This window comes from Sceloporus undulatus, chromosome 4 (genome assembly GCF_019175285.1).
Source record: "Sceloporus undulatus isolate JIND9_A2432 ecotype Alabama chromosome 4, SceUnd_v1.1, whole genome shotgun sequence".
Classification (NCBI taxonomy): domain Eukaryota; kingdom Metazoa; phylum Chordata; class Lepidosauria; order Squamata; family Phrynosomatidae; genus Sceloporus; species Sceloporus undulatus.
This window is the reverse complement of record NC_056525.1, coordinates 110,606,788-110,633,094: the sequence shown is the minus strand read 5'-3', so window position 1 is coordinate 110,633,094 and position 26,307 is coordinate 110,606,788. Positions and strand designations below refer to the sequence as shown.

The following is a 26,307-nucleotide window of genomic DNA, read 5'->3' as shown; positions in this document are numbered from 1 at the left end:
ACACCTCTTTTTGGCCAGAAGTCCAGAAAATCTGGAGGGGTCAAGGGCTGCAGAAAGAGAGTTGGGGACCGCATATCACCCCATAGCTGCAGTATGCCTACCCCTCCTTTGGAGGTCCATTTCACTGAAAACCAGTGTCTCTAAGGCATATCCAGAGAAAACTGCAAAGCTCAAGCACTTCTGTATAAATATGCTCCCTGCCTCAGAATGAAATGGGATTTTTGGGGGGTGGGGGTGGAATTGTCACCTGAAAACTGTAAAACAGGTTTACTTTGGGCATAACTGGATGAAAAAGCCTCAACATCCATAGCCCTTTGTCAACTGAGAGTATGCTGATGTCTACATGAATATCCCTCCATACCATCTGAACAGAGGACAACAACTACAACATCCTGACCAAATGCAGGCCTGTGACTAATAACATCATCATTTTCCCCTTTCTCTTGAATGATTTTAACACCCTTGCCTGATGAAGAAGCCAGTGGAACTTCGAAACCTTGCAAAATGTACAATGGGCCTTTGGTATCTGCTGAGTTTTGGTTCTAGGGCCCCGTGAACACCAAAATCCGTGGACGCTCAAGTGCTATTCAATACAGTGGCTAGCAAAATCATGTCCCTTATAAAAAATCAAGGTTTGCTTTTGGAAATATTATATATATATATATGTGTGTGTGTGTGTGTGTGCATGCGCTCACATGCATGCGTGCCATGGATGCTTCAATTGGTGGATACAGAGGGCTGACTGTATATTGTGCATTTTGGTTGGCCCAATAAAAGTATCACTATTTTGTGGATTCTGGATGTTACTGTATCTTGCTATAGGGCCAACATGGCTATCCTGGATATGTTTTCTAATGTTTACAGATCAAACAACTGTTCAAGGGCTTGATCCTTTAAGGCTGTAGATGGTAAATCTTCTTGTACTCTGAGTACAATTCTTAGTACAGTGGACCCTTGTTATATGCTGGGGTTTGGTTCCAAGATCCCCCGTGTATAACAAAATCCGTGGATGCTCAAGTCCCATTAAATATAATGGGGCTTTCTACACAGCCCTTTGGGACGTCCTCCGGACGTCCCATTTTAAAAAAGGGGCGTCTCTTATAGACGCCCCTGTGCCTAGTACGGACTCCGTCCGTACAAGATGGCGCCGGCCCTTCTACATGGCCGGCGCCATCTTTACGTACTGGACGCTGAGCGTCCAGACGCGTCGCGCCGCTGCTGACGTAGCGAGCGCGCCCCTGGCGCCTCGCTACGTCGCAAACGCGACGCCAAAAGAAGCTCCATTTTGGAGCTTCTTTTTTCGGTCCGCGCGGGAGTCGGGCCGTCTGAAGGCTCCGGCTCCCCCGCGGACCTACTGGCGGCGGCGCCAGACCGCTGCAAAGCGGCGGTCTGTACCCCGCCAATGACATAGCAAAATGGTGTCCCTTATAAAAAATGGTTTTTAGATCCCATGAAAAAAAAAGCCTCCAAGTAGTAGAAAGGCTGATAACACCTTTTTCTAAAAGAAATGGGCATACAGTATATTATAGAAATAAAGCCCCTTCCCATCTCTGGACACCAGGATGACAAGGTTTGACATTTTGAAGTACTTTTGTTTCCTGTGCAGAAATCCTGTTTTTGTGCACGAAGCCAGTTTTCTGTGCAGGAAAGTTTTTTGTGCAAAAAGCCTCATGTATTTTCTTACACAAAATAATTATTCCCTAATACTTCAGGATGTTCAAATATGGAAAGAAAATAGTGGAAGATTCTTGCTAGTCTATTATTTGTGCTGATGGGATTTTCTGTTAGGAAGCCTGTTGTTTGACTTGGGCCTATATAATAATAAATATTCTTTCCAGCCATACCTTTAGATCTATCAACCCATAATATAAGGATGAGCAAGATTTCCTCATGCATTGGTAAGATCAACTGTCTTGCTACAGGAAATGCCTTCTTTTCACAGCTTCCAAGATGGCATTACCTTTGTAAAAATTGTGTGTGTGCATGCACACCTTCAAGTCACCTGTTGACTTATGGTGACCCCATTAATTTCATAGGGTTCTCTTAGGCAAGGAATACTCATAAGTGGTTCCACCAGTTCCTTCTCTGAAATACAGTCCACAGCACCGGGTATTCATTGGTGGTCTCCCATCCAAGTACTAACCAGGACTAACACTGCTCAGCCTGCAGGATCAGACAAGAACTGGTGCCTTTAGGACAAAATTTATGCTGAGAAAAAAAAGACAATGTAAGAAGCATTTACGAAATTTTAGTGAGACATTCAAAATCTCAAAGGCCTGGAAGCATGCCTCTGATGTCTGAGGAGAGTTGGACAGAAAGGTTCTTCAACACTCTATTCACTTTGTTTTACAGAGCAACTTCACTGTTTTGTCAGACCTATACTTGGCCTGAAGGGTCCTGAAGGCTCCTGTTTTATGAAAGAAAAACTTCAGTCTGCAAGGAAATAGGGGCAGGGAAACTCATAGAGAAACTTTTTTGGAAGACTGCCTGCAGATAACCCTCCTTCCGCACCCATCCACAAAGGCTCCATTCAACAACTCAGTGAGGGAAAAAAGAAAGAAAGCAGTAAGCAAAGAGGAGGCACATGCCGATATTTTTGTTTTTCAAATCACCAGTCAAAAGTTGTTGGTTCAGTTTCCAACATGTCTCCTGCATGACTTGAAAGCTATAGGGAGTCTCTCAAAGGCAGGGCTGGGTTCAGTGTACCCAGGCAGAGAAGATGATAGCAGCTCTCCCATTCCGTGTACAAAAGTTCACCAGACAGGGAGACTAATCTTTCTTCAACACCAGTAATGGGAAAGTGCATTTTCCACTACCATCTTAAGACAGCAGGCCAATTTGGGGTTCATGCCAAATGTGACGACACAATCTCTGTCCTCCAGCACCTTGCTGCCACCTTCTAGCACTATCACTCACAGTGATTCCCAAACTCTGGCCTTCCAGGTGTTCTGGACTTCAGCTACCAGAATCCCAGACCATTGGCCAAGATGGCTGAGGCTTCTGGGAGCTGAAGTCCAAAACACCTGGAAGGCCAGAGTTTGGGAATCAGTAGATGCTAGAGCCAGCCTTGCTCAGAGGGAAGATGGTGGGCAGTAGTTTAAGAAAAGCTGGTGGTTGGGGGCTGCCACTCCTATATTGCTTCAAAGGAAAAGAAGAAAATGCTTAGAGGAAAAGGAGACAGGGAGCTGTTACCTTAATCCATTTCACTTGTCTTGCAGAAGCTAAATCTCAGTGCTACTATTTGATTCTTATCAGGCCCCAGCCCTGCTCTTGCCAAAGCTCAACTCTTCAGGCAACTGATGATATTTGAAATATAAAACAAAACAAATCAGGCCATAAAGGTGTAAAACTTCAGGGAGCCTTTCTAGGGAACTGACAACAAGAGCATCAGTGCTCTCTGGGGCACCTTTAGACTGCAGTTTCTGCTGGATGTAATTTTGTAAGTGCTAAGGTGACGCCTTCTTCTTTTTCTGAGGCAAGGAAGGAAGCAACCTGGGGCATTTTTTGCACTACACAATTATAATGATGTGATACCACTGTAATTGCCATGGCAACATCCTTTGGAATCCTAGGATTTGCAATTTAGGAAGAGGTGTTTAGAATGGTTAGAGGTGTTTAGAGCCAGCATGGTATAGTGGTTTGAGTGCTGGAGTATGACTCTGGAGGCCAGGGATCGAATCCTGGCTTGGCCATGTGAACCCACTGGGTGACTTGGGCAAGTCACAGTCCCTCAGCCTCAGATGATGGCAATTGCAAACCCCTTCTGAAGAAACTTGCCACAAAAAAACCCCCCCGTAAGTCAGAAACAATATGAAGGCACACAACAACAACACTGTCAGCCATTCTAGTGCTTCACCAAATTACATACCCCAGGATTCCATCAGACGTTATCATGGCAGTTAAAGTGAAATCACAGTGATAGAACTGTACAGTGTGAAACGGCCTCCGTCCCTTGCTTATGCATTGTGCTTGTTGCCCTAGTTCTATTTCACAAGCTAAAGCAGTTTCTGATGTTGAGACAATCCCCCCTCCAAAAACAACAACAACCCTCAAAGTGTTCCTTTGAGTCACAACACCTCCTGCCAAAAGTTATGGTTAATCGAGTGAAAAGAGTGGTCTGTTCCACTACATTCTATTTGGAGGTTTGCCCAAAGGTTAATTTTGCCAGAGACATGGATTTTATTTGTTCACTGAATTTATAGCCCGCCTTTCTTCCAAAATGGGATGCCATGGTTTAACTGATCCAAAATACGATCTGAACATCTCAAAAGAATTCACTGACAAATTTCTTACATTGCACTATTAAGTATAATCAATGTAGAATCTGAAGAATTGTGTACAGAAGCCAAGGACATAAACAAGGAGTCAAAAACAGTGGTCAAAAAGAAAAAGAGGAAACAATGGATGACTGAAGAAACATTTTATGCAGTAAAAGAAAGGAGAGAGGCGAAAGCAAAGGGAGATAGGAGCAAAACCAGAAACATGAATGCAACTTTTGGTGTTCAGGGTTAAGGAGAATTACTATAATGAGCAATGCAGAGAAATAGAAGACAATAACAAAAAGGGAAGAACCAGAGACCTATTTAAAAAAAACACCAGGTAATCAAAGGGAAATTCAAACCAAGGGCCAGAATGCTATATGAGGAAAGGAAGAAAATAATACAGGAACAAGAACCAACAATAATACTAGGAAAGGTTGAGGGGAAAAGAAGGAGGGGAAGACTGCAAGCAAGATGGATGGGAGTCACAGGCATCTTCTTCTGATTTCCTGGCTGCCTTCCCCATTCCTATTAATGTTTGATCCCAGGTATGAGAACTTATTTTGTGAGAGAACAGTCTTAGTGAGGTACATCATTAGCTTATCAGCTGCTGGCTAGTACTTAATAGAACATGTTGCCCAAGGCAGTATTTTCCCTGAATGACAAGTTTTACAGGTTCTGTACCAAACTACCCAGTATGACCTTTCTCTTTGTCAGTTTAAAACAACACTAATGCCTCCCCACAACTCCATACCAAAGATATGTAAATATTAATGACAAAGAATGTGCAAAAATGCTCCCATATAAGTTATTTTGGATACAAATCAAAACCACATGAATGCTAGTGCAACCCAACCCTCCGCATTATTTGTTTTACCATCACATTGTTACAGAAGTTCAATCCCCAGAACATAAATTAATCTGATAAAGTATACACAAAATTAATTAAAAATGCATTGACAAATTTACACCTCATTCACATACCAACATGGTTTGATCGCAACTGCCCCAAAATGAAAAATTCTAACAGTAAATTGAAAACCAGTAATGCTCACTCCTAACAAGTAAAAAAGAAAGCAATGGATTCTGGAAAACCTGCTTATAAGGTAAGATTCTACCTCACTCATATGCTGAATCCGGCTACATTTTCCTGCTCAGAATATACAGTTGCACCTCATTATGCAGGCTAAAGAAAAATGCAAGGTTAGCTTGAGCAACATTTGAAAACGTTCAGAAATATTTAAAAGAAGAAGGCAGCAATGTTTTGCATCATATTACTATTATTTCATTCAAATGATCTCATTTATCACCATCATCCAATTTGGAAAGATGTAAGACTTCAAAAAGTTGGATTTTATTTTCATAAATGCATACACCTCTATAGTTATCATGATAAAAACAGAAAATTCCACTTCATATCATAACAGAGGCCAGTGTTGTGTCATGATTTGAGTGCTGGACTGCAGCTCTGGAGACTAGGGTTCACTTCCCTGTCCGAGCATAAAAATCCATTGGATGACCTTGGGCAAGTCGCACTATCTCAGCCTCAGGAGATGGCAATGACAAACCTCCTCTGAAGAAACTTGCCAAGAAAACCCTATGATAGATTCGCCTTAGGGTTACCATAAGTAAAAATGACTTGGAGGCACACAACAATAACCACAACAATGTAACAGAGAACTCTTTCAAATCTTTAAATGGAAGATTCCCTGAAGATGCTACAGAGTCAGGCATTGTCTAACAGTCACACACTAAGCCATTTGCTAGTGAACGGCAACTAGCACCATCCACAGCCTTATGCAATTCATTCTGTTTCACTCAGTAGATAAGAGTGTCATATAGCTGCCATGTCATATGCTGCCTGTCAATAGTATCATCCCTCACCAATCCCCAAATTTATGTGAAACCATGGAAATTTAAAATATATAAAAGTTATAGTTTGTTTGTTTCTAAGAAGAAGAATGTAATCTTTAAATGGAACATTGTAAAATGAACCATCAAGAATCTTATACGATTATTATTTTATTTAGTTAAAATTTTGAATATTTTTTTAAGTTATGGTTTGTTTCAAACTCCTTATGCCAGTCTCATTATCTAGACCTCTCTCTTGCCACAAAGCAAACCATGTGTGAAAAAACAGGTTTTCAATAACAGCTTATAATATGATTATACAGCCATACTATTCAAAGCAGGAATCCTAATCCTAGCAGGGAGGGGGGGGGGGGGAGAAACAATTTCTCTTGATATATCAGCCAACTTTTGCAGGTTTAGAGTAACATTCCAAAATCCTGACTCCCTGTTACAAAATCAGCCATTATTACTCTCTTAATAAAAACAGATGTTTTGAAAAATAGTTTTAAGATGCATAAAGATATACCAACTTCGAGTATTATCTTCTCTTTGTCTGCTGCCATGCTGTCAGAACTTGGAATGTCAAACAGTGTAACATCATCCAAACATCCTTACTGCCAAAGGGTCATGCATCAAGTATCAAATAATCCATTTTTCCCATGTAGTATCAGATAAAAGTTGAATCTCTGAATTCCTTGCAGCATCAGTTTGCCTTATCCCAAATTTCCATGCTACTGTCCTTCTTCAGCAAACACCACACTTCATAGTCTTGGGTGTAGTTAATTTTGTTCAAGAGAAAATAGTCCCACATTAAGAGATGATTGAAGAACTTTGTCTCATGCGTACGAGAACTAACCTGCATGCTGCACAATATTTAGTACTATGCTGCACCTAGCTCTGTATTTAAAGCAAATGACGTACCAATGATTGTGCAACAATAAATTACGTCTCAAATCATACTGTAACTGAAACAGGTTTTTCAGCCTCTTCCCTTTAGCTAAGAAATATCAGGTGAAAGATCTTCAACATAAATAAGATCTGGTTGTACAAAGCACTTTATGTATGCTAAATCGGAATCACAGGTTATCGTACCTGGAGCCTGAGAAAGCATCCTGGCAGGGCCCACCACTAAGACCTACACTAGGTGACTCTTTGCCCCTCTAAGCTGTAGAAAGAACACTGCGTATCTATATAATTCTAAAACAAGTATTTGTCAATGTGTGCCTTCATGTCGATTCCAACCTAAGGCAACTCTATCATGAAGTTTTCTTGGCAAGATTTATTTGGAGAACTTTTGACACTGCCTTCCCTTGAGGCTGAGAGAGTGTGACTTGCTTGAAGTCATCCAGTGAAGTTTCCATGGCCAAGTGGGAATTCAAACCTTGGTCTCCTGGAATCCTAGTCCAACCTTCAAAGCACTACACCATCTGTCTTAAGTATTTAGGATTCTTTTAAATGTAATAATAATGAATAGAAAAAAAATCAAAGTTATTTGCAACAGCCATCACATAGAAACCAATTAGTCTTGCATAAAAGCAGCAAATTTCAGGTCTTCTCCTGCAGACCTTATGAAATTTAATAAACCATGCAACTTCCAAATTTTTTTCCTACTTACTACCTATTTTTTCAAATGGTAAGCTACATTGTGCTTCCAACACAGATTCAAAACATGAAAGAATTGGATAGCGCTGTGGAAGAAACAACAGTTTCTTTCAGGGATATGATAATTATATTACAGATGTTAGATGCATGTCAAAAATAAAGATACAAATGGTTTTGAGCAAGTGGAAAGTAAAAGCAATGTGATCATGTTTCAGCAGAGCAGAGAAAAAAGTTCTCTATTTGTTGAAACAATTGTGCAATAGAACAAATCAGCAGAAAAAAGATGTGGAAAATTATTCTTTAAAGATGCAGTCATATACATACTTACATGGACTAAATCCTACTGAACTCAACAGAACCTATTTCTCAGCAGACTTGTCCAGTGAGAGAACTTAACTCCTACACTAGAACCATACTGTAAATGTTTTCAAGGGATGGTAGGCTAAAGATTAAAATGTGAGTCCCAGTAATTTGAACTGTAGGAAATGTGCAATGCCCACCTTTTCTTAATATGCTTAATCAATGTCAGTTTCATTTTGGAGCAGGAGAAGCATAGACCTTCTAGTGAGCATCTTCCCCAGTGGAAACTTCCTCTAGTTCACTGACAGATTCCCATGACTCATTGGATAGTGGGGCTACCATTTATATTTCCCTAGGCAACTCAAATCCTGTCATTATGCAATTGTATTATGTAATTGTAGTTTTGTTATTTTTTGGAACCCGTCTCGATCCGAATAGGAGAGGCGGGCTAATAATAATAATAATAATAATAATAATAATAATAATAATGCTTAAGAATATGAACACAGAGTTCATACACTGCATTGCACTCCACTGCTCTGCACTACCCAATGGCCATTGGGTTACCACCCTTCAGTCTAATTTAAACTTCTCTGTACAAACTTCACTGTATTCTTGTGTCAGATCTAATGTCCACTGGTTTGCCAAAGAATTGCAACTTTCCAGTCATTCATTCAACCTTTATCAGGCATACAACAACATACATTTACAATAAAACTTCGGGATCCTTATTATAAAATTTAAGCCATAATCTTGTTACATCCACTAGAAAATTGGCCATTAGCCTGGAAATATGTGGGTTCCAATCTTCCAATAAGTATTCCACTGATAACCGATTCAGACAGATAATTTTCCTTATTACTGTTACCCAATATTTAGAAACAGGCCACAAAAGGAATTTTTTCTAAGGGCAGAGCACCATAGAGCATCTGATCCTTTGAAAATGTTTGTATGTGCCTCCAAGTCACCTGTCAATCTATGGCAACTCCATGAATTTCACAGGATATTCTTAGCCAAGGAATACTCAGAGTTGGGTTTGCCAGTTCCTTCCTCTAAAATGTAGTTGACAGCACCTAATATTTGTTGACAGTCTCCCACCTATGTACTAACCACAGCTGACCTTGCTTTGTTTCCAAGCTCAGACAGGATTTGGAGCCTTTAGGGGATTTAGACCCTCTTTGAAAATAGAACTTTTCAATTTTTTATTTTTTAAAAGCTGCTAGTTTTCCATCAACCAAATTAAGCTTCAGATGCCTTCTGAAAGCAATCTGATAATAGACGGGCTGGGTTGTATCCCAATCTTCCAAATCTACCAAGGCTTTGATCATCATAAGATTGCATCAGAAGATATGATCCTACCCACCCATGGAGTTCAACTGAAGGGGTGCTTGTGTGCTCTGCCCTTACCTGAGATAACACTTGGTGGGCACATAAGACTCTTTTAGTGCCAGCATCCAGAATGTGGGATATCCACACTATGGCTGTAAAAAAAATTTTCTACAGACGCTAAGATTTAGGCACCTTTGATAGCTGCGTTTTAGCCACACTTATTTTCATCCTTGGAACTCTCCAAGGGCCACACAGACTGTCAAAAGTTTTTTTAGAAAACACAGTAGGATGTGGAAGGAAACCCACTTCTGGTTTTGAAAGACTGCTTTTTCCCCCATGTTAAAGAGATATAAAGTTGGGTCTACAATCTACGATATTTAAAAGCTGAATCATTGTTCCTGGCTTCCCTTAATTTTTGTCAGAAAAAAGGTCTGGAGAGTGTGGGGCTACAAGAACTGCTACATACACTTTGCCCACCATGGCTAAGATAACTATGTCATCTTATGGACTGGAATCCTGTTGGTGTCATACAAATGTGGATGTTTCCTTAAACATGTGGTTCCTTTTTTGGAACCACTGTGCAATAGATGTGCTCAGTTCATGGCTGCACATGCAGAATTCCACAACTATAACAATTTAACATGGGCACATGCAGTGCACTCGTCCCAACCGTGAACTTGCCATCGATGGATGAACACCAGCAGATCACAAGCCCCACTGAGTTCAATGAATGCGCATGCATGCAGTCCCAGCAGAGAGGCTGCACACACCACCACACTGAAACTAAGTGTAGATTGACACTACAAGCAAGTGTGATGTAGGATCTGAACCACTATCTGATTATTTTGCTTTTTCTAGATCTTCATTCTGGCCTTTCATCTCTTACCTCTTTTTAGGTTGTGTTTTTTGTTAAGTCACATGACTCTTCATTTTAATATTTTAACAATTATTGTTAGGAATTTTGAGTCATTTCAGCAAGCAGAAAAACAAGACAGAGAGGAATAAATAGTTTCACCTCACTTTACTACTCAGCCTCCCTTTACATTTCCTGTGTTACCTAACTTCAAGAAATATTCCAACTTCTAGAAAGTACTAATTGTCTATTTGGAATCACACTTTGCTTGACACTGTAGGAAAAAAATCAATCTAATCTTAAAATCACTTTTTTCTTTAATGCCAACCAACACACAGTCCTAACTAGAGAAGTACTTCTAGGTATAGCACCCCTAACTGGTACTTTTATTTAAAAAGCACCTTGTAAGTCATTTATATAAAATCTTTTTCATGGTTCTATATGGGGAAAGAGTATCCCACAGAAGTGCAGCCCCAAATAGCCCCACTCATAGTTGTTCGTATAAAAAAATCTGGCAAGGGCAACTGAATGTTTCAAGAACTCATGACAGTAGCAGTAATAGTACTAGCTGAAGACAACTGTTGGTTCTGCCTTTCATAGGCAGAACTACTGTAGATGTGGCAATTTCAGACTACAGCTGACCAGCCACCAGGACAGGCAAGGGCATCAACCCACTACCATCTCTTTATCTTCAGTCTCCTCCATCCACCCAGTGTGTCCCTAGCATTGGTGTCATCCAGTGTGGGTGTTTGGAAAGAAATTGTGGTGTGGTGGGTAGCACCCCTTCACTCACCTGTCCTGCCCCAGCCAGCTATCACCTGCCCAGATGCCCACCCAGGGCTTCTGGGAGCAAGCCAGACAGCTGGACAAGTAAGGCAGCGAGAGAGCCACAGCACTGGAGAATATGGGAGGAAAGCCTCCTTGGAATTGTCACTCAGTGCAATCTGCACCCCCATAGTGATACCACAACCTCCACCATGCCCATAGGCATTTACCAATCCACCCCTCACTAGTGCCTGCTTTAGAGTTTTCTGCATTCAGGCTCAGCTAGTGATTTCAGTAACAGGATTTCTAGTCATACCTGTTCAGAATGTCCATTTAGTTAACTACTGACACTCTAGAGGAGTGCTAACCATTGAGACTGATCTAGAAGCACACATTCAGCGCAAAGTGGGATGATGATGATAGATGCCCCATACTCAGTTGTAAACACTACAGGTCCAATATAAGGTACCTGAATGTCTTAAGGAGACTTTGGTTGGTCCCAGCCTCTTCCATCAAGTGAGGAAGCCAAGGATGAGACAAACCATTAGCAGCTTCCTCAGGATGCCTTGAATGCATGATGGAGACACTACCTAAGGATTCTGTCATCCTTGGCCTTCTTATCACACAGGGGAACCCGCCACCATTGGGAGTAGCTTATTCAAGGCTCCACAAATGCCTTTAGAAGGCTATTTCCAAAGCTGCCCTTATTCCTTGATTTCCCTCCCAATTCATTCTGCAGATGAGCAAAGAAATTCAGCTCCTTCTTTGCTACTGCTCAGCTGTGTCCATCCACTCCCCAAAACTTGAGGGAAGCAACTCAACATTGGGTGAAAGAGTCCCTTTCTCTCAGCTCTTCAACTCCCCCACCTTACGCTTCACTTCACCCACTACAGTATTAGCATCTTCTGCCTTATCAGCCAAAATGGGTAGGAGGTACCACTCTTTCAGATATAGCATTTGACACTTCCAATTCTAACCTGTCCACTGTCCCTTCGTAGAATTCATGAGGCTCTGTCTGAAACTGCCCTGCCTTAACCCAGTGAGTCATTTCTCCTTTCACTACTGACATTGTCTGGTCCTCCTGTTTAACAGTAATTGTCTTCATTAAGTTCACATACAACAAGTTCTATTTCTTAATCCTTCAACAGTTCTCCTTCTATAGCAGTTCCACAAAAAAACAGAGGTATTTTAGTAGAGCTTTATCTTTCCAGACATCTATACCAGGACTGAAACATCCCATTGATGGGCACTTTGCGCATTAACCACCAAAAATGGTGACACTGTCCAAACGCTCCTAAATTCAGGCATAAAATCCATCATGTGGTTTTTGTTTTAGGCACATCACTGTTAATCTTTAAGGTAGTTTACAGCATAATTTTTTCATGGGATAGTGAAAATTATAAAATGTTAATTAATTGTAATTGTTAAATGCTAGTACATTGTAATTGAGTCCTTTGAAATAGGGTGAGAAGAGACATTCTGACAAATAAATATACATGTTTTCAACTGGTTCCCTACAAAAATTGAGGCCAAAAGTATCACTTTCCAAGGAGGAAGAGTGAAAACATCTGCTTTTAGATTTCAATACGTCTAGAAATTCTACAATGTGACTGTGTGGGAAAATCTTTTTAAAAGGCAGTAAAAAAAGGTGCGTTCTAAAGCTTGTAATTCAAGAGCTATACAGTTGAAATACTCTCTAAAGATTTAGTGTCTCCTCCATTCTACTTTTCCCTTCACCATTCTCCAAGACATGACAAATATCTAACGCACTATGCATTAGATGACGGCCATTAAGGGATCAAATCAGCACAAAAAGTCAGAAACCAGGTACACAGGAATTTCTGGGCCTCACTGGGTTTAACTTTGCTGTTACTCAAATGATTAACAGTTACGTACTGTGTACAGAAGTGATGCAACAGTTTTATATTGACTTAGGGATTCCTGTGCCAAGTGCTTAGTGCCAGCATCGACAGTAATGAATGTGTGATCAGATTTCTCTCTCTTTACTAATAAATGGTATATACACTGGTTTTATTGTGTAGTCGTCATTCACAGTTCTCCCGCTGTTCAGCATAAGCAATGGGCCCCAGGTAATAAATTACACAAAGTAACCTAAAACGTTCCCCACAATTTAGCACAAATCAGGCATTAATTCAAGGCTCGCCTTTAAGACATACACAGAGAAATTGCTGACAAATCCCACATAATTTTAAATTACGACAAAAGGCTTTCCACATGTATAATACAATTCAGCTCACACTCAAGTGCAATTTGGGGGAGTTTCTGCTGTTTGTGTGTTTTCCTGTGTTCATCTCTGTGTTTGGAATGATCACCTTCTTTCTCTGCCAATCTCTAGCCTCTTACTGACCATTTAAAAATAAATAAATCAGCACTAATGTTTTCTTTTTACCTCCATTGCTGTGATAAGTTCTTCTCATGTGCATCAGAGAACTGGAACTGACAATCATTGATATAATAAAATCATGTAGTCCTTCATTATTTCCCCATTCTGATCTATCATTTCCCTTTGCCAGACTGGAATCCTGGCCATTTTACTCCCCACTTTAATTATCTGAAGCACCCATGGTACAGTTGTAAGAAGTGTGCTTTTAAATCACTACTTATGTGCAGCACACCAAGAGGTCATAATCCTTTTATTATCACATCACACCACACAACACTGGATAAGGAAGTTTGCTATGATTTCAAGGGTTGCAATTACAAATCCCCAATACATACATGGAGACCAAGAAGTCACAATCTATTTGTAGGAAATGGTAAAAAGAAGGAAAGCTGTTCCGTATTTCATGTTCCATGGATACAAACTGCCCTTTACTTTTCAGTCATTAACCTAGTAACCTTAAACAAAACCACTGGCATATTTGTTTATCCTGATCTGTTTACTCCACCTGCAACCCTTCAGGGCCCTCCATCAATTCTGAGCGACTCCTTAGACAACTCCAATATGCTGATTTCAACAAAACCTACTATTTCATTTCTAAAATGAGAGGTGTGAGGTGTAAGCCCGTCTTCAAATTTTTTTCTGTGAACATGAAAACCCCAAATCCTTAGGGAATATGGTCCTCTGCACACATTGAGACAACACATCATTTTATTATCACATCACACCATAAAACATTGGGCAAAGAAGTTTGCTACAATTTCAAGGGTTGCAATTGCCTCCACTATGACAAGCCCTACTACAAATTCCCAATACACTGAAGTTTTAAATACAGCGACTGGATGAAGGGTAAAGACAACAAGGAGCCTTACCCTATCTTGAAAGGTAACTTTTATGGCACACTACACATATCAATACACAATATTAATATTGATAGCACATAACATAATTAACACCATAGTCCTTTCTGTTACACATATAACAAAAGGTATCTTCTCAGAAAGAGTTTTGAAACCAGGGAAACTGACTTCTGGGAAGCAGATATATTGCTTTCACACATCAGCACTAACTGGCCACTATAAAGATGTGAAACTAAGACCTGTTTCACCTTACGCAACCCTTTGAAGATTTGGGGCAAGGGTCACAATTTCCATCTTTCTAGATCCTATTCCATTCCACCCCACTCCCCCAACTGTGTAAATATGCTATGATAATGAATGATAATGAATTTGCGATAATGACTGTGATTTATTATAAATGAGCATTTATTATAACTCAGTACTGCCTCTGAAGAAGTGGGTTTATACACATGGAAGCTCATGCAAAAATAAAAGCAAATGAGTCCTAAAGGTGCGGCCCCATTGATTTTCCCTTTCCTCTGCTTTTCTTCCTTCTTTTTTAAAAAAAAACTTTTATTATATCACAGGCTTTGTGGATAAACTATGGCCCACTTCACCTAAATAATAACATCTTTCAGCTTTTTAAGACGCCTGAAGAACATGGGGCTGCTTTTGGTACAACAGACCCCACTTCTTGATTTAAACAAAATAAGATAAAGAAAATGAAAGGAGTAGTTCTCTGCATATGCCCAGAAGCCCTCTTTTTCCTTAGGATCTGTTTTCCTATTGAAGGGTCAGTGTCCAGCCCAAAAAACAGAAGACTAAAAGGAAGGCACTCCTTTCCCTGGTTTTTGCACCCTTCAGCCCAAGATGCCGTGCAAAGAGTGACCCAAGGTCCTCCTTTTCCAGGACACATCTTCCATTTCAACCTTCTGTCCAGGAAGAATTCCAGAATATCCTCCATTTTGAGCAGCACTAAGTAGCATGGATTTATATTTCTATGAGTGTTTTTAGCTTTTGATAAGGTCACATCCTCCATTTTGTGTTAAATATCCTCCACGTTTCTCAAATGTCCTCCATTTTGAGCAGGACTAAGAAGTATGAATTTATAATTCTATGAGTGTTTTTAGCCTTTGACATGGTCATGTCCTCCATTTTGTGTTAAATGCCCTCCATTCCTCTAAAATCTCCTCCATTTTGAGCAGGACTAAGATGCATGAATGTATAACTCTATGAGTGCTTTTAGCCTATGATATAATAGTCATGCCCTCCATTCCCCCCTCAAACGTCCTCCATTTTGCGGTGCCTTGTCCTCAGAGTGACCATCTGCCCTCACCTCCAAGGAGGACCAGGCACCTCAAAATGGAGGACAGCCAGGTTTTTAATAAAATAAAATGTAGGGACACGACCAAATACAAACAACCACTAATAGCGAGATAAACCCCATACTTCTTCATTCCCTTAAAAAAGAGAGGACCCTTTGGAGTTGGACAGAAGGCCATGAAATGGAGGACCACGTCCTCCTTTTAGAGTTAGGAGGACACCTGGCTCCCCCTGGGAACCCCTTCATAGTCTTCTCGGTTGTCCAAAACACTGTAGAAACAGTCCAGTTTGAGACTCCTGGCTCAAGGCTAGTGCATCATGGGAATTGTAGTTCCGTGAGCCATTCACCCTTATGTGCCAGTGCCACAAAAAAACTACAATCCCCGAGGCTTCCGTAGCTCTGAGCCAAGGCAGTTAAAGAGGTCTCAAAAGAGATGAAGAAGAGCAGCTACCTTCCCTGCATCCCTCCCTCCTTGCAGGTGCTTGGGTCCCCCCCCCTCAGCCCTCCGGGTCTCCTTTCCCTTCCCTTGCTCACCTGCGGCGCGGGGAGCCCAGGCGCTCTTCCTTTCCGGTCCCGCCCCGAAAAGGCTCCGGCTGCAATCGCGGCTCCGCCCACTCCGTTCCCACCGCCCCCCCAGGGCCCTCGGGGCGTGGCCTGAGGGCAGCGGCCAATGGGGAGCCAGAGCGGCGCGTGGCAGAGGCAAAGAGAAGGAATGGAGGGAGTCTGAGGGAAGCAGAGGGAGACGGTTGGTGACGTCACCAGGGTTGCTGTCAGTCACCCAGTGAGGAAACTCATAGTGTCACCCCCCTTCATTGACTCCCTTCCATTTCACCTCACAGAATCCTCTTTTTACATTGATTTTATTTATATCATACACAAAACAATAAAAACAAACAAACAACAATAAATACTATTTATTATTTGTTTACTTAATAGGGTAAATAATAATAATTTACTTAATATGGTAAATTATTATTATAATCTAATCATATAATCTTAAATTTTAATAATTATATAGAATAATTATATAATAATAACAATAATAATAATAATATGATTTATTTATATTTCCCGCCTCTCCCTATGGATCAAGGCGGGAATAAAAATATAGGTAAAAGTACAAAAACACAATAAAAAGTTACAATGAAACCCTATCCCTCCCACCATTAGAAATAATTAAAAAATCCAACAGTTAAAATAGTTTCATCGATAACATAATAATAAAATTGATCCGATTGTTGAGGGGAAAGTATTATAAAATAAATAAATAAATAAAATTATAAAATAAATTATATTATGTGTGATATCCGCAGCTAGACTTTTGATGAAAAGAAAAATGGAAAGATCAAGATCACAAATTACCTAAAACAGAGGATCGGTTTATGAGACTATTGGAGATGAAAGAAATGGACAGATTATCAGCTTTAATAAATCAAGAAGGACTTAGAAAAAGTTGTCAAGGAGTGCTCTTCCAGTAACACACTGCTGTAATAAAACTTGGAAATGAAATAGCAAGAGGAACTATAGAGGAAGTAATGAAACTAGTTTGAAAAGATGGGAAATGTAAACAGCTCTATTTGATAGGATTATTTGCATAAAGAATCCTTAGTGATGCTTTTTTGGCACTGATGTTACTCCTAAATCATAATTCCCATCTATACCACTGAATGTCCTGCTAATAGTTGTGACATAAAACCACTTGCAAAATTAAAATTATATACCTTCACATTACAATGTACTTCATCGGATGCAGGCAGCTTGTTGTGGTGGTGCTTGTGTGCCTTCCAAGTAATTTCTTACTTATGGTGACCCTAAGGTGAACCTTTCATGAGGTTTTCTTGGCAGGCAGCTATATACTCATATATACAAACAGAAGTATAGACAAATAATCCTCACCCTTTTACCTCTTGCATTTTATGGCCAGAAAGTTACCATCTGTGTACCAGTTCTGTGCAATAGCCATTTGGTCCCAAGATGGTTGAGATTTCATACATACCTGTCTGACTACTAAGAATGCACATTTGTTGTTGTTAACCACCCTCGAGTCGATCTTGACCCATGGTGACCCTGTAGATGACGAGCCATCTCCAAGACTTCCTGTTATACTTTGCCAACTAAACATTCTGCAGGGGAAATCTTTTTAGACTTTTTTATTCAAGTGTTTTATTGCAGGATGAGAAATTTAATCACCTCTAAAGGAACATAATAGTGATTTTAAAAGAGAGAGAGGATGAACAGCCATTCCCTAACCAATGATCTGAAAGTGTGAACAACTAACAAGAAAAGCCAGTTTAGTTGCAAAAGGAAGCCATAGTTGGAGAGATCTCTTTACATGCTTTAAGGGCTTGTTTTACAAGAATACTTAGAGTGTGAGGAAATAACCCACACAACAGCTACTGAAAATGTTTTATTTTAAAACCCTGTGGCAAGTCATGTTCTGCAGATTCCAAGCATGTTCATCAGAATAGGCACACAGTTTGTACATAGCAGGACGTACTCATTTGTTGCCTGTAGCAGAGTTGGAATAGTGATTTGGGAGTTGCACTCCAGAGATAGGATGTAATTCCTTACATGGCCATGGAAATCCACTGGTTGACATTGGGCAAGTCACACTACTGTAGCTCAGCCTTAGAGGAAGGCAATACAAACTATCTGAAAAAACCTGCTAAGAAAGCCCCATGGCAGTGTCACCATAAGTCAGAAACAACTTGAAGGCAGAGGTGTTCACTGGGGGGTGCAGGGAGTGCAGACCTCACCAGGTGAAACCCTTAGGGGGGTGACACTATTGCTCCTCCAACACCTACATTTTGACAGAAACAGACTGTGACATCCATCTGCTTTCCTTTAAAATGCTTTAAGAGATGGCGGTGGGGGGGGGAGCTCAGTGGGAGGAGAAAGTAGTGTCCCCAGATTTTTTTAAATTAAAATTTCAAATTTGTATTTAAAAAATTGAAAAATTTGAATTTTTTATTCTTTTAAATTTTTCTTCAACATCATCACATTTTAACCAAATCTTCACTGTGTATATGTAAATACATTTAGGTTGTATATATGCTATTGCAATTTGAAGGTATTATTCTAATTATGCTAGTTGTTTATGTCAGAACTATTAGCATTACATTCAGTGGTATATGGAAATTATGATTTACAAGTTACATTACTCCAAGAAAGCATTGCTAAGGATTCTATCTGGTGTGAAATGGGAGGAGGTCAATGGAGGGGGGGGGTGATATCATGAGTTACCGCACTGGGTGACCCCAACCCTAGTGACGCCATTGCTTGAAGGCATCCAACTCCACTGCCAGATTTATACCCTATTTCACTCACTACCCCATATGTTTCTCAGATGCCTGGAAACATCCTGTGTTGGTATTCTTCAGGCAGCTAGCAACAATAGATGGTGGCTTTCATGCAACCATTATACATGCATACATTCCATACATCATTTCATTTGTCTTGAAGTGTCACAGTTATAAAGTTCTGTCCTAAAAGGAACAAGCGTCATTTGGAAGTGGGCCAAGAAAGACTGTTTACAGTCATTCTGTCTTTTATTAGTATGTAACTGTGTTCTCTTTACAGTTGAGAATGAGTTGTCCTTTTACTCTGCGTACAGAATGGGCTGCGTGTAAATCAAATGTTTGCACACTTTCTAACAGTAAACTTGAGCAACAAAGTCACTGCTTTCATGTTTGGTTTTCTGTCAAATATTTCAACACAGTTGTTTGTACTTTTAGTTGGCATATGTTTGGGATTGCAGCTTTATCCGTGTGGGAAACTTCAAGCTCTGGAGAGATCTAGTTTAGCCTTCTGGGCTTGCCCAGATGGCAGTGTTCCCGTCCACTACACCACCAACATTTTTGGTTTTCTAGCTTTTATATGTGGGCGTTCTAAAAGATTAAAACCTGAGTACCTGGCAACAAGAGTTTCAAGTTCAAATATGCTGGGTTTTGTTTTTTTAGCTCTGCCACTTTGACTTTCTCCATTCACCTCTGGCCTCTGAGAATTGATCTGAAATTGAATCCAGCCTTTTGGCTGAAAGATGTCCCCCAGTATTCTTCCGGTTTCAAAAGATCTTTTTTCAAGCAGTCCGTTTTTAACTCAGGCAAGAGAGATCTCCCTCTCCCAGAAGCCTACTGAGTGAGGATAAAGAAGGGCAGAGATACAGTACAGGGCTGTCAGAAAGGAACTTTGTCTCCACTTCTGACCCTGACTCTGCTCACCACCAATGTGCAGCCTTGGACAGACTGCCACCAGGGAAGTGTAATCCTCAAAGGTTCCCCAGCCTGGTTTTCAGTCTGCTCCAGTGTGTGTGTTACTGCAGCACTAGTAATACTCAGCAATCAGCATCCTTTCCTCAATCATCACTTTATGATCTATTATCCCTGATAGCTGCTATTTATATTTTGCAGTAATGCTTGGCCTTGTACAAACAACAGAGGGAAATTCCTGACCCAGGTATCCATAGGGACTGAATTCATTGTTTCTGTTTCCTTAACTTTCTCTGATCATGCCTCTTCTCTGCCTACATCTGTTCTACTGGCTCCCATGTTATGCTTAAGTTGCTGGTGAAACAATTTTGGGGTTGGTGCTTGTTTCTTTTTGTAGCCAACATGACTACCTTTCAACTCTTTTTGATCTGAAAATGCATACAATACACACTGAGATTTGTATGAAACCAACAATAACTTTATTAGAACAATTTAATGCTTATTCAAATGAACAATGCAAAGTATATTACATCGTAAAATTCTCATAACACTGTATTTTTCTTAATGATAAATCTGATTTACAGAATCCTAAAATTCCTCATAAAGGTGGAATTTTGCCACAAGATATTCCTCTCATGCTTGACATCATAAAACAGTGATGAGAGTGCAACCTAAAAAGGCACAACACAACACATAGGCTGGCATCCTAAGCAGACTTACCCAAGAGTTAAAGTAATTGCAATGACTTTTGAGTTAGCATAAATGAATTGAATTTCTTTAGAATTAAAGCTCAGCCTGAATCTTCTGAATTATGTTGTTTGGCTGTTAAGACATCATGACACATATTGATTTATAAACATCACTGTGTGGATTTTAGGATCCATTTAGTATTGTTTATTAATTATCAGAAATGGGATGTTTTTGAATAGCTGAAATACTATAGAAGATTTTTTATTGCAAACATGAAGTATGCCATATATTATAGAAAAAGTATTATATTCAGTGTGTATGTGTCAGAGACAATTGCAATAGGGATAATTTATATTATTTGTGACATTGTGCCCATTATACCTGGGCACTATGCAGATATATGCAATACTACTGTATATATATGTATATACAGGATATATATATTTATACAACTATTTTGTATAGTTATGGGATTTTGGTTGGGTTGAATGATCTCTCAGAGATTCATTACAGCCCAGTGACTGGTAGAATAAAATCCAGGTTTAATAGTGGTGATGGTGAGGCTGTTGCTTAAAACCTACACACTTGTATTCTTAGGAATACAGAATACATGCCTTCATTCACTCTCTGAGAGACTTACAGCATGGAAGAGTCTACTATAATTTAAGAAAAAAGAACAACAATCCACCATCAGATTGTAACAAGCACCCAGTAATTTATTCAGGAGCCAGCTGCATGCCACTGGAATAGGCTGGAGAGCAGAAGGAAGCTAGGATACAGGGGAGCCTGACTTCTTGAGGTGAGAGTATGTTTATAGAAAGTGCAGCATTATATATAAGGGCCATCTGTAGCACTAGCCAAAATAGAGGGCTCTGTCAAAGGATTGAGCAGATTGTGGTCCATTTTTCATGGCCTTCAGAGGTCAATAAAGGCACAAAATGATTTATGTAAACTTGTGGGATTTTACTGCTGCTTCCAATCTTAGGTCAAAATGCTGCTGGTGTTATCTTAATATGAATGTAGAAATGGTCCAGATTTGCAGAAGGTTACTGATATGTAACTTGGGGCTGAAACAGACAGGGCAAAATAAAGCTGTTATGGGTCATTTTGGAAGTATGCTGTTTAAATGACACGCGTGTCCTAAGAGGCCAGAAGCTGTGTCAAAGCCACACTCCAGTCGTAAGGACTGGAACGCAGCTTTGGCACAGCTCCTGGCCTCTTAAGATGCACGTGTCATTTAAATTCTGGTGACAGCTGATGGAAGTTGCAGTGCACCAACATCTAGAGGGCCACACATTTCCCCATCCTTGTCTAACACAGCTGTGTTTGTTTCAGTGAAGAGAGAAAGTCCAGAGATATTGCTGCAATAATAAGATCCCTGTTGTAATCTTTGCATTCAGCTTCAGCCTACTTACTATAGATACACTTACTATTACCATTCATGATATATTATTTTGGGTCACCATTTGAAAATTAAAGTGTGTTGTCAAGGGATGGATCATTGCCCTCATATACTCAAAGACTGCTGGACTATTATTTAAAACTCAACACAGTTTTAAAACATGCTAAATTCCACAGATAAAAAATATAAAATAAGTGGATTGTGGTAATTTGGTCACAGATTCTTTATGAATATCAATTTTTGATAAAATACAGATGAGAAATGCATTATATCTCAAGAAGCTAATAAAACACCATATTTCTAGCAATGAAATACCCACTTCATGTCAGTATAAAAGCACTATGCACTAAATGAAACAGATAACTAAGCTGACTACATGGCATATTGTAGTGTTAACAGAGAAAATGTGTGGGTGTGGAATGTATGGTTTACCAATCTGTAAAATTGACTCAAATGCTTCATTCAGAAAACAGTATTATCTTGAAAGCAGCAATCAATCCACATCCTTGCTTGGAATGACTTCAGACATCTATATCATCCATTTAGATAGGAATGAATCAGAGACAGCAAAGGCACTCAAAACACTGAAAAGTACCAGGACGAAGACTGAATGTTTCCCAGCAGCATTCTACAAAACAATAAATGTAATAAATATGTTTTATCATTCTAGTATTATTTTCTGATATTTGTGACAGCAGGTGAAACATTTGTCTTTTCTCTACAGGGTTCATATTATTTTCATTCTCCATACCATTCATTTCCCTTTAACCTAAAAAGTCCACAAATGTTTTATGCTTTCTTTATACCAAAATCTTTTAACCACTTGATCAATATTTTAACTATCTTCTCTGAATTTTTCAGTTGTACTCTATTCTCCCTGACATGAAGCAAATAGCACAATGTAAGTATTCCTAGATAAATGTAAAGGCAATATAATAACTGCTATTTTATTTTCAACCCCTTCCCCAGAATTCCTAACATAAAATTTGCCATTTTTTTTTACCACTGCAGCATCCCAAAATGTCTTTGCTATCCACTGCATTCTCAGCATCTCTTTGCTGTATAGTCACAGCTAGTACAGATTCAACCATGAGTGTATTTTATGTGTGTGTATTCCTTGGTACTGTTGTTGAATCTCAGTCAGAGCTTGGAAAAGATACTTTGCTGGACCAATGTCTAGAATCCACCATGATGCCTACTAGAAGATGTAACCAAAGGGGAGAAAGGAGCCATTACAAGCCCTGGATCTCTTTTCCTATTTTGTTGCCTCTTTCCAAGTTTGGAAAAAAGCTGGAACTTTTCATAGTCATCTTGGATTACCATCATTCTTAGGTATACAGTGTCATCTATAAACGTGGTTTCCTCACTTGTTAGTTTTCATCCTTCTAGACCTCAGCAGACCATACCTCTCTGCAAAACAACATTAGGTCTGTTCTTCCCTTAGTAGTACAATAGGCAGGCAGGGGAGGGTCACTGAACGTTTTCCCCTTTTCTCAGTCAATTCATCCAGGCTCTAATCTCAGACTTTAGCTGGGCATGGGAAAATGTCTGTAGATAAATAGTTTAAACAAGGAGTAGAAATCACTTGATCTTCCAGATGTTGTTGAACTGCAGTTCCCAATATACTCCACCACTGGCTATGCTAGCTAGGGCTGCTGAGAGCTGCAGTCCAACATCTGAAAGGGCTACACACTGTCCACTGGACTAAAGGGAGTAGTAATAACTCTCTTCCAACCACTTCTTCCATTGTAAAAGATCCCCCTTTTCATTCTTGGTTAAAAATGAATAGGTTGGTTGGACACATCAAAAGATACAGGTATGTGTTTCTTTAGCTGCTAAATAATGAAGAAATTGGAAGAATGCCTTTTTAAAAAATCAGTAATCCATAAGACTAATTCAACATCAGGGTGGAAATTTCTAATTTCATACACAGTACCATTTGTAAAAATGGCTATTATTACTTGGTAGAAAGAATGCATCATGAAACGTTTACTTACAGAGCCAGCAGATTGGTGGCCTTGAGAAACCTAGGTGGGGAGATAAAGAAATTATTTCAGCAAAGGTATCCTGTGGCCTGGGGACATTGCCATGTTAAATCCAGCACTGCCTTGGGACCAAGATGGGAACCTACTGGAATTTAGTATCTTCCCTTTCTTGGTGAGAAACTGATCTTTATCTAATTGGTATTCCAAAGTGTGGCCTAGATTTTTAAATAAGGGGGGAATGTGGCAACATTTCTACACAGACATAGCGGCTTTATTCCCAAGCAAGTATACCCAGAACTGCAACCACTGAATTTATTCAACAGGACTTTCTTCGTGGTAAGTGTGCACAGGAACGCAGATGTACAATGTACTCTTAAATTTGGGAAATAAATAGTGGATCCCTTTGTACTAAATTCAAAGAGACTAACTCCACCATAAGTGTGTCTGAGCAGTCTAGGCACATTTTTGTGAAGGAAAAATCCCATTGAATTCAATAGAATGTACCTTTAAGCATATCCTCCAACATTTCACATATTAAAACTGTGACACAATATTGCCAAGCAACATCAGGTTGTGGTTAAAATGGTAAAATGTGTTAATAAGGAAAAATACACAAGCGTGGAGATGCTGCAGCAATTGCTTTTGCCTAGACCTACTGGGAAGGGCAATACTCCCCCTCTTCTCCTCATCCCATGAGTTAATTAAATGCAAACTGTTTTTGCACTCTGAACTCAGTTAATAGTAACTGAAATACTGATAAGCTGAAAACAAAGAGGAAAAGCAAATGGAGGGGAGAGAAACAAATATTTTAAAAGCAACTGAAAAAATGGGATGATTGAGGATTAATCGGGATTGTCACTGTCAAATCAGAACAGTTGGAGGATATGCTTTAATGAACAGACTGGTAGTTCTAACAGCAAAACCAGTTCAGTGTAAGTTAGTAAACCAGCTTTAGTACAAATGTACTTATTCACCTCCGTTATGATTGGTACTAATAGGCTATAGTCCTGATTCTAAAACTTTTTAAGAGCTGCAGATGTTTTCAGTCAATTGCCACAAACATATATTTATAGACTTGCAGCCCAAACCAGCAAAAAGATTGAAAGCTAACAGAAAAAGACTGCTTACTTTGGGACCATATTGTCTGCTTCCTGAATAAGATGACTTCTAAAAAAACAAGAATCCTGTTATTTCTGTGCAAAATCAAATATGCACTGTGCCTGCAAGGGTGGGATGAAGGTGGAATTTGATATATGTCTCAGACCTTTTTGTAAGCTAAAGCCACTGACTTCAATGGAGCTTATACTACAACCCTATACACCAGAGGTCAGGAACTTCAGTCCTTATATGTTTAATCTAAGAACTTCCATCAGTCCTGCCCAGCATGGCCAGTGGTTAGGGATTGTGGGAGTTCTAATTCAAAACATGTGGAACTTCAAGTTTCTCTAACCTGGCTATATACTTCTCTGCAGACCTAAGTTCCAGTAAACTTGATCCCTTATAGGCGGATATAGGTTGCAGTCTTACTTCCAAGTTAATATAAACAGGGGCCATTGCAAGTTTTCTTTTACGGTATAAAGAATATACAGTAATAGCATGTTTCAAATATGAGATGAAAAACTGATTTCTTCCCTGAATCCAAAGAACAGCACAGTGTAGAAATGCAGGCAAATTAACCTTCTGCTTTCAAATCTCTGACTATGTGTAAGCTCTTTGTCTGCTAAAGAATATCTGTTGTAGGACCCCTGAGGGCTGCCCCAACTGTTCTTATGAGGCATTGCTTAAAGTTGTTGAGTCTTAATGTAACTCCTCATTCACAAATCCTGAGGCATACCTCAATGACTTTCAATCTTGCCTCCCCTAAATATGTTTCACTTTGGCTCCTAGAACTCCAGGTCACCATGTGTAATGATCAGGGTTTCTGGGAGATGAATTTGAAAATATTTGGCGCACCAAAGACTGAGAACTGATGCTTTAGAATCCACCCAATAATATTCGGCAACTGTGGTTTGCAGGGGAAGTTTTCTAGCAATGGGCAGTCCCTGCTGTGACTGATCTTCTCATGGAGAGGCCTCTGGTTAAAACCATTTAATTAAATAACTAAATAAATTTTACATGGGAAATGCCAGCAAAAGATATCAAGAGCTCCTTGTTGCATTATCATTTAGTGAGATATGCATATTTGCTTTTAAGTGAGTCCTGTTGGGTTCAGGCAAATGTGTAAGGCTGCAGCCACTGGGTATACTCTGCAGCCCTCTGGCATCAACAGCATCATAACATAATATAATTAATTTTATTAATTTGGAAAAAAATACTGATGGAAGTACATGCAGTTGTTTAAATATTAAAATCAAGCAAATCTTTCTTTTTGGAATTTTGGGATGAGGAAGTGGTTATCTATCAAGAAGGCACAAGGTGGCTAATGGATACCACATTCTTAATTATAGCAATTAATAAACGAAATGCTACAGCCTTAGGAAATACATTTGATAATAGCTC

General features: G+C 39.6%; 1 protein-coding gene across 4 annotated transcripts in view; it reads right to left on the bottom strand.

Moving 5' to 3' along the window:
* Positions 1–16,155, bottom strand: part of SLC35A3 (solute carrier family 35 member A3) — a 73,454-nt gene extending 57,299 nt beyond the window's left edge. Inside the window, exons 1-2 of one of the 4 annotated variants that reach the window (XM_042463157.1) lie at positions 16,058–16,095; positions 1,992–2,208 (exon numbers count right to left, since the gene is read on the bottom strand). Coding sequence is in view for 1 of the 4 variants with exons in the window: in XM_042463155.1 (XP_042319089.1) it covers positions 6,641–6,673 (33 nt within the window). In the remaining 3 variants the exon portion in view is untranslated. Of the gene's footprint in view, positions 1–1,960; positions 2,209–6,640; positions 6,918–16,057 lie in introns of those variants that run through there. The other 3 variants (XM_042463156.1, XM_042463155.1, XM_042463158.1) reach the window with 3 other exon arrangements.
* Between the last annotated feature and the right edge of the window lie 10,152 nt (positions 16,156–26,307).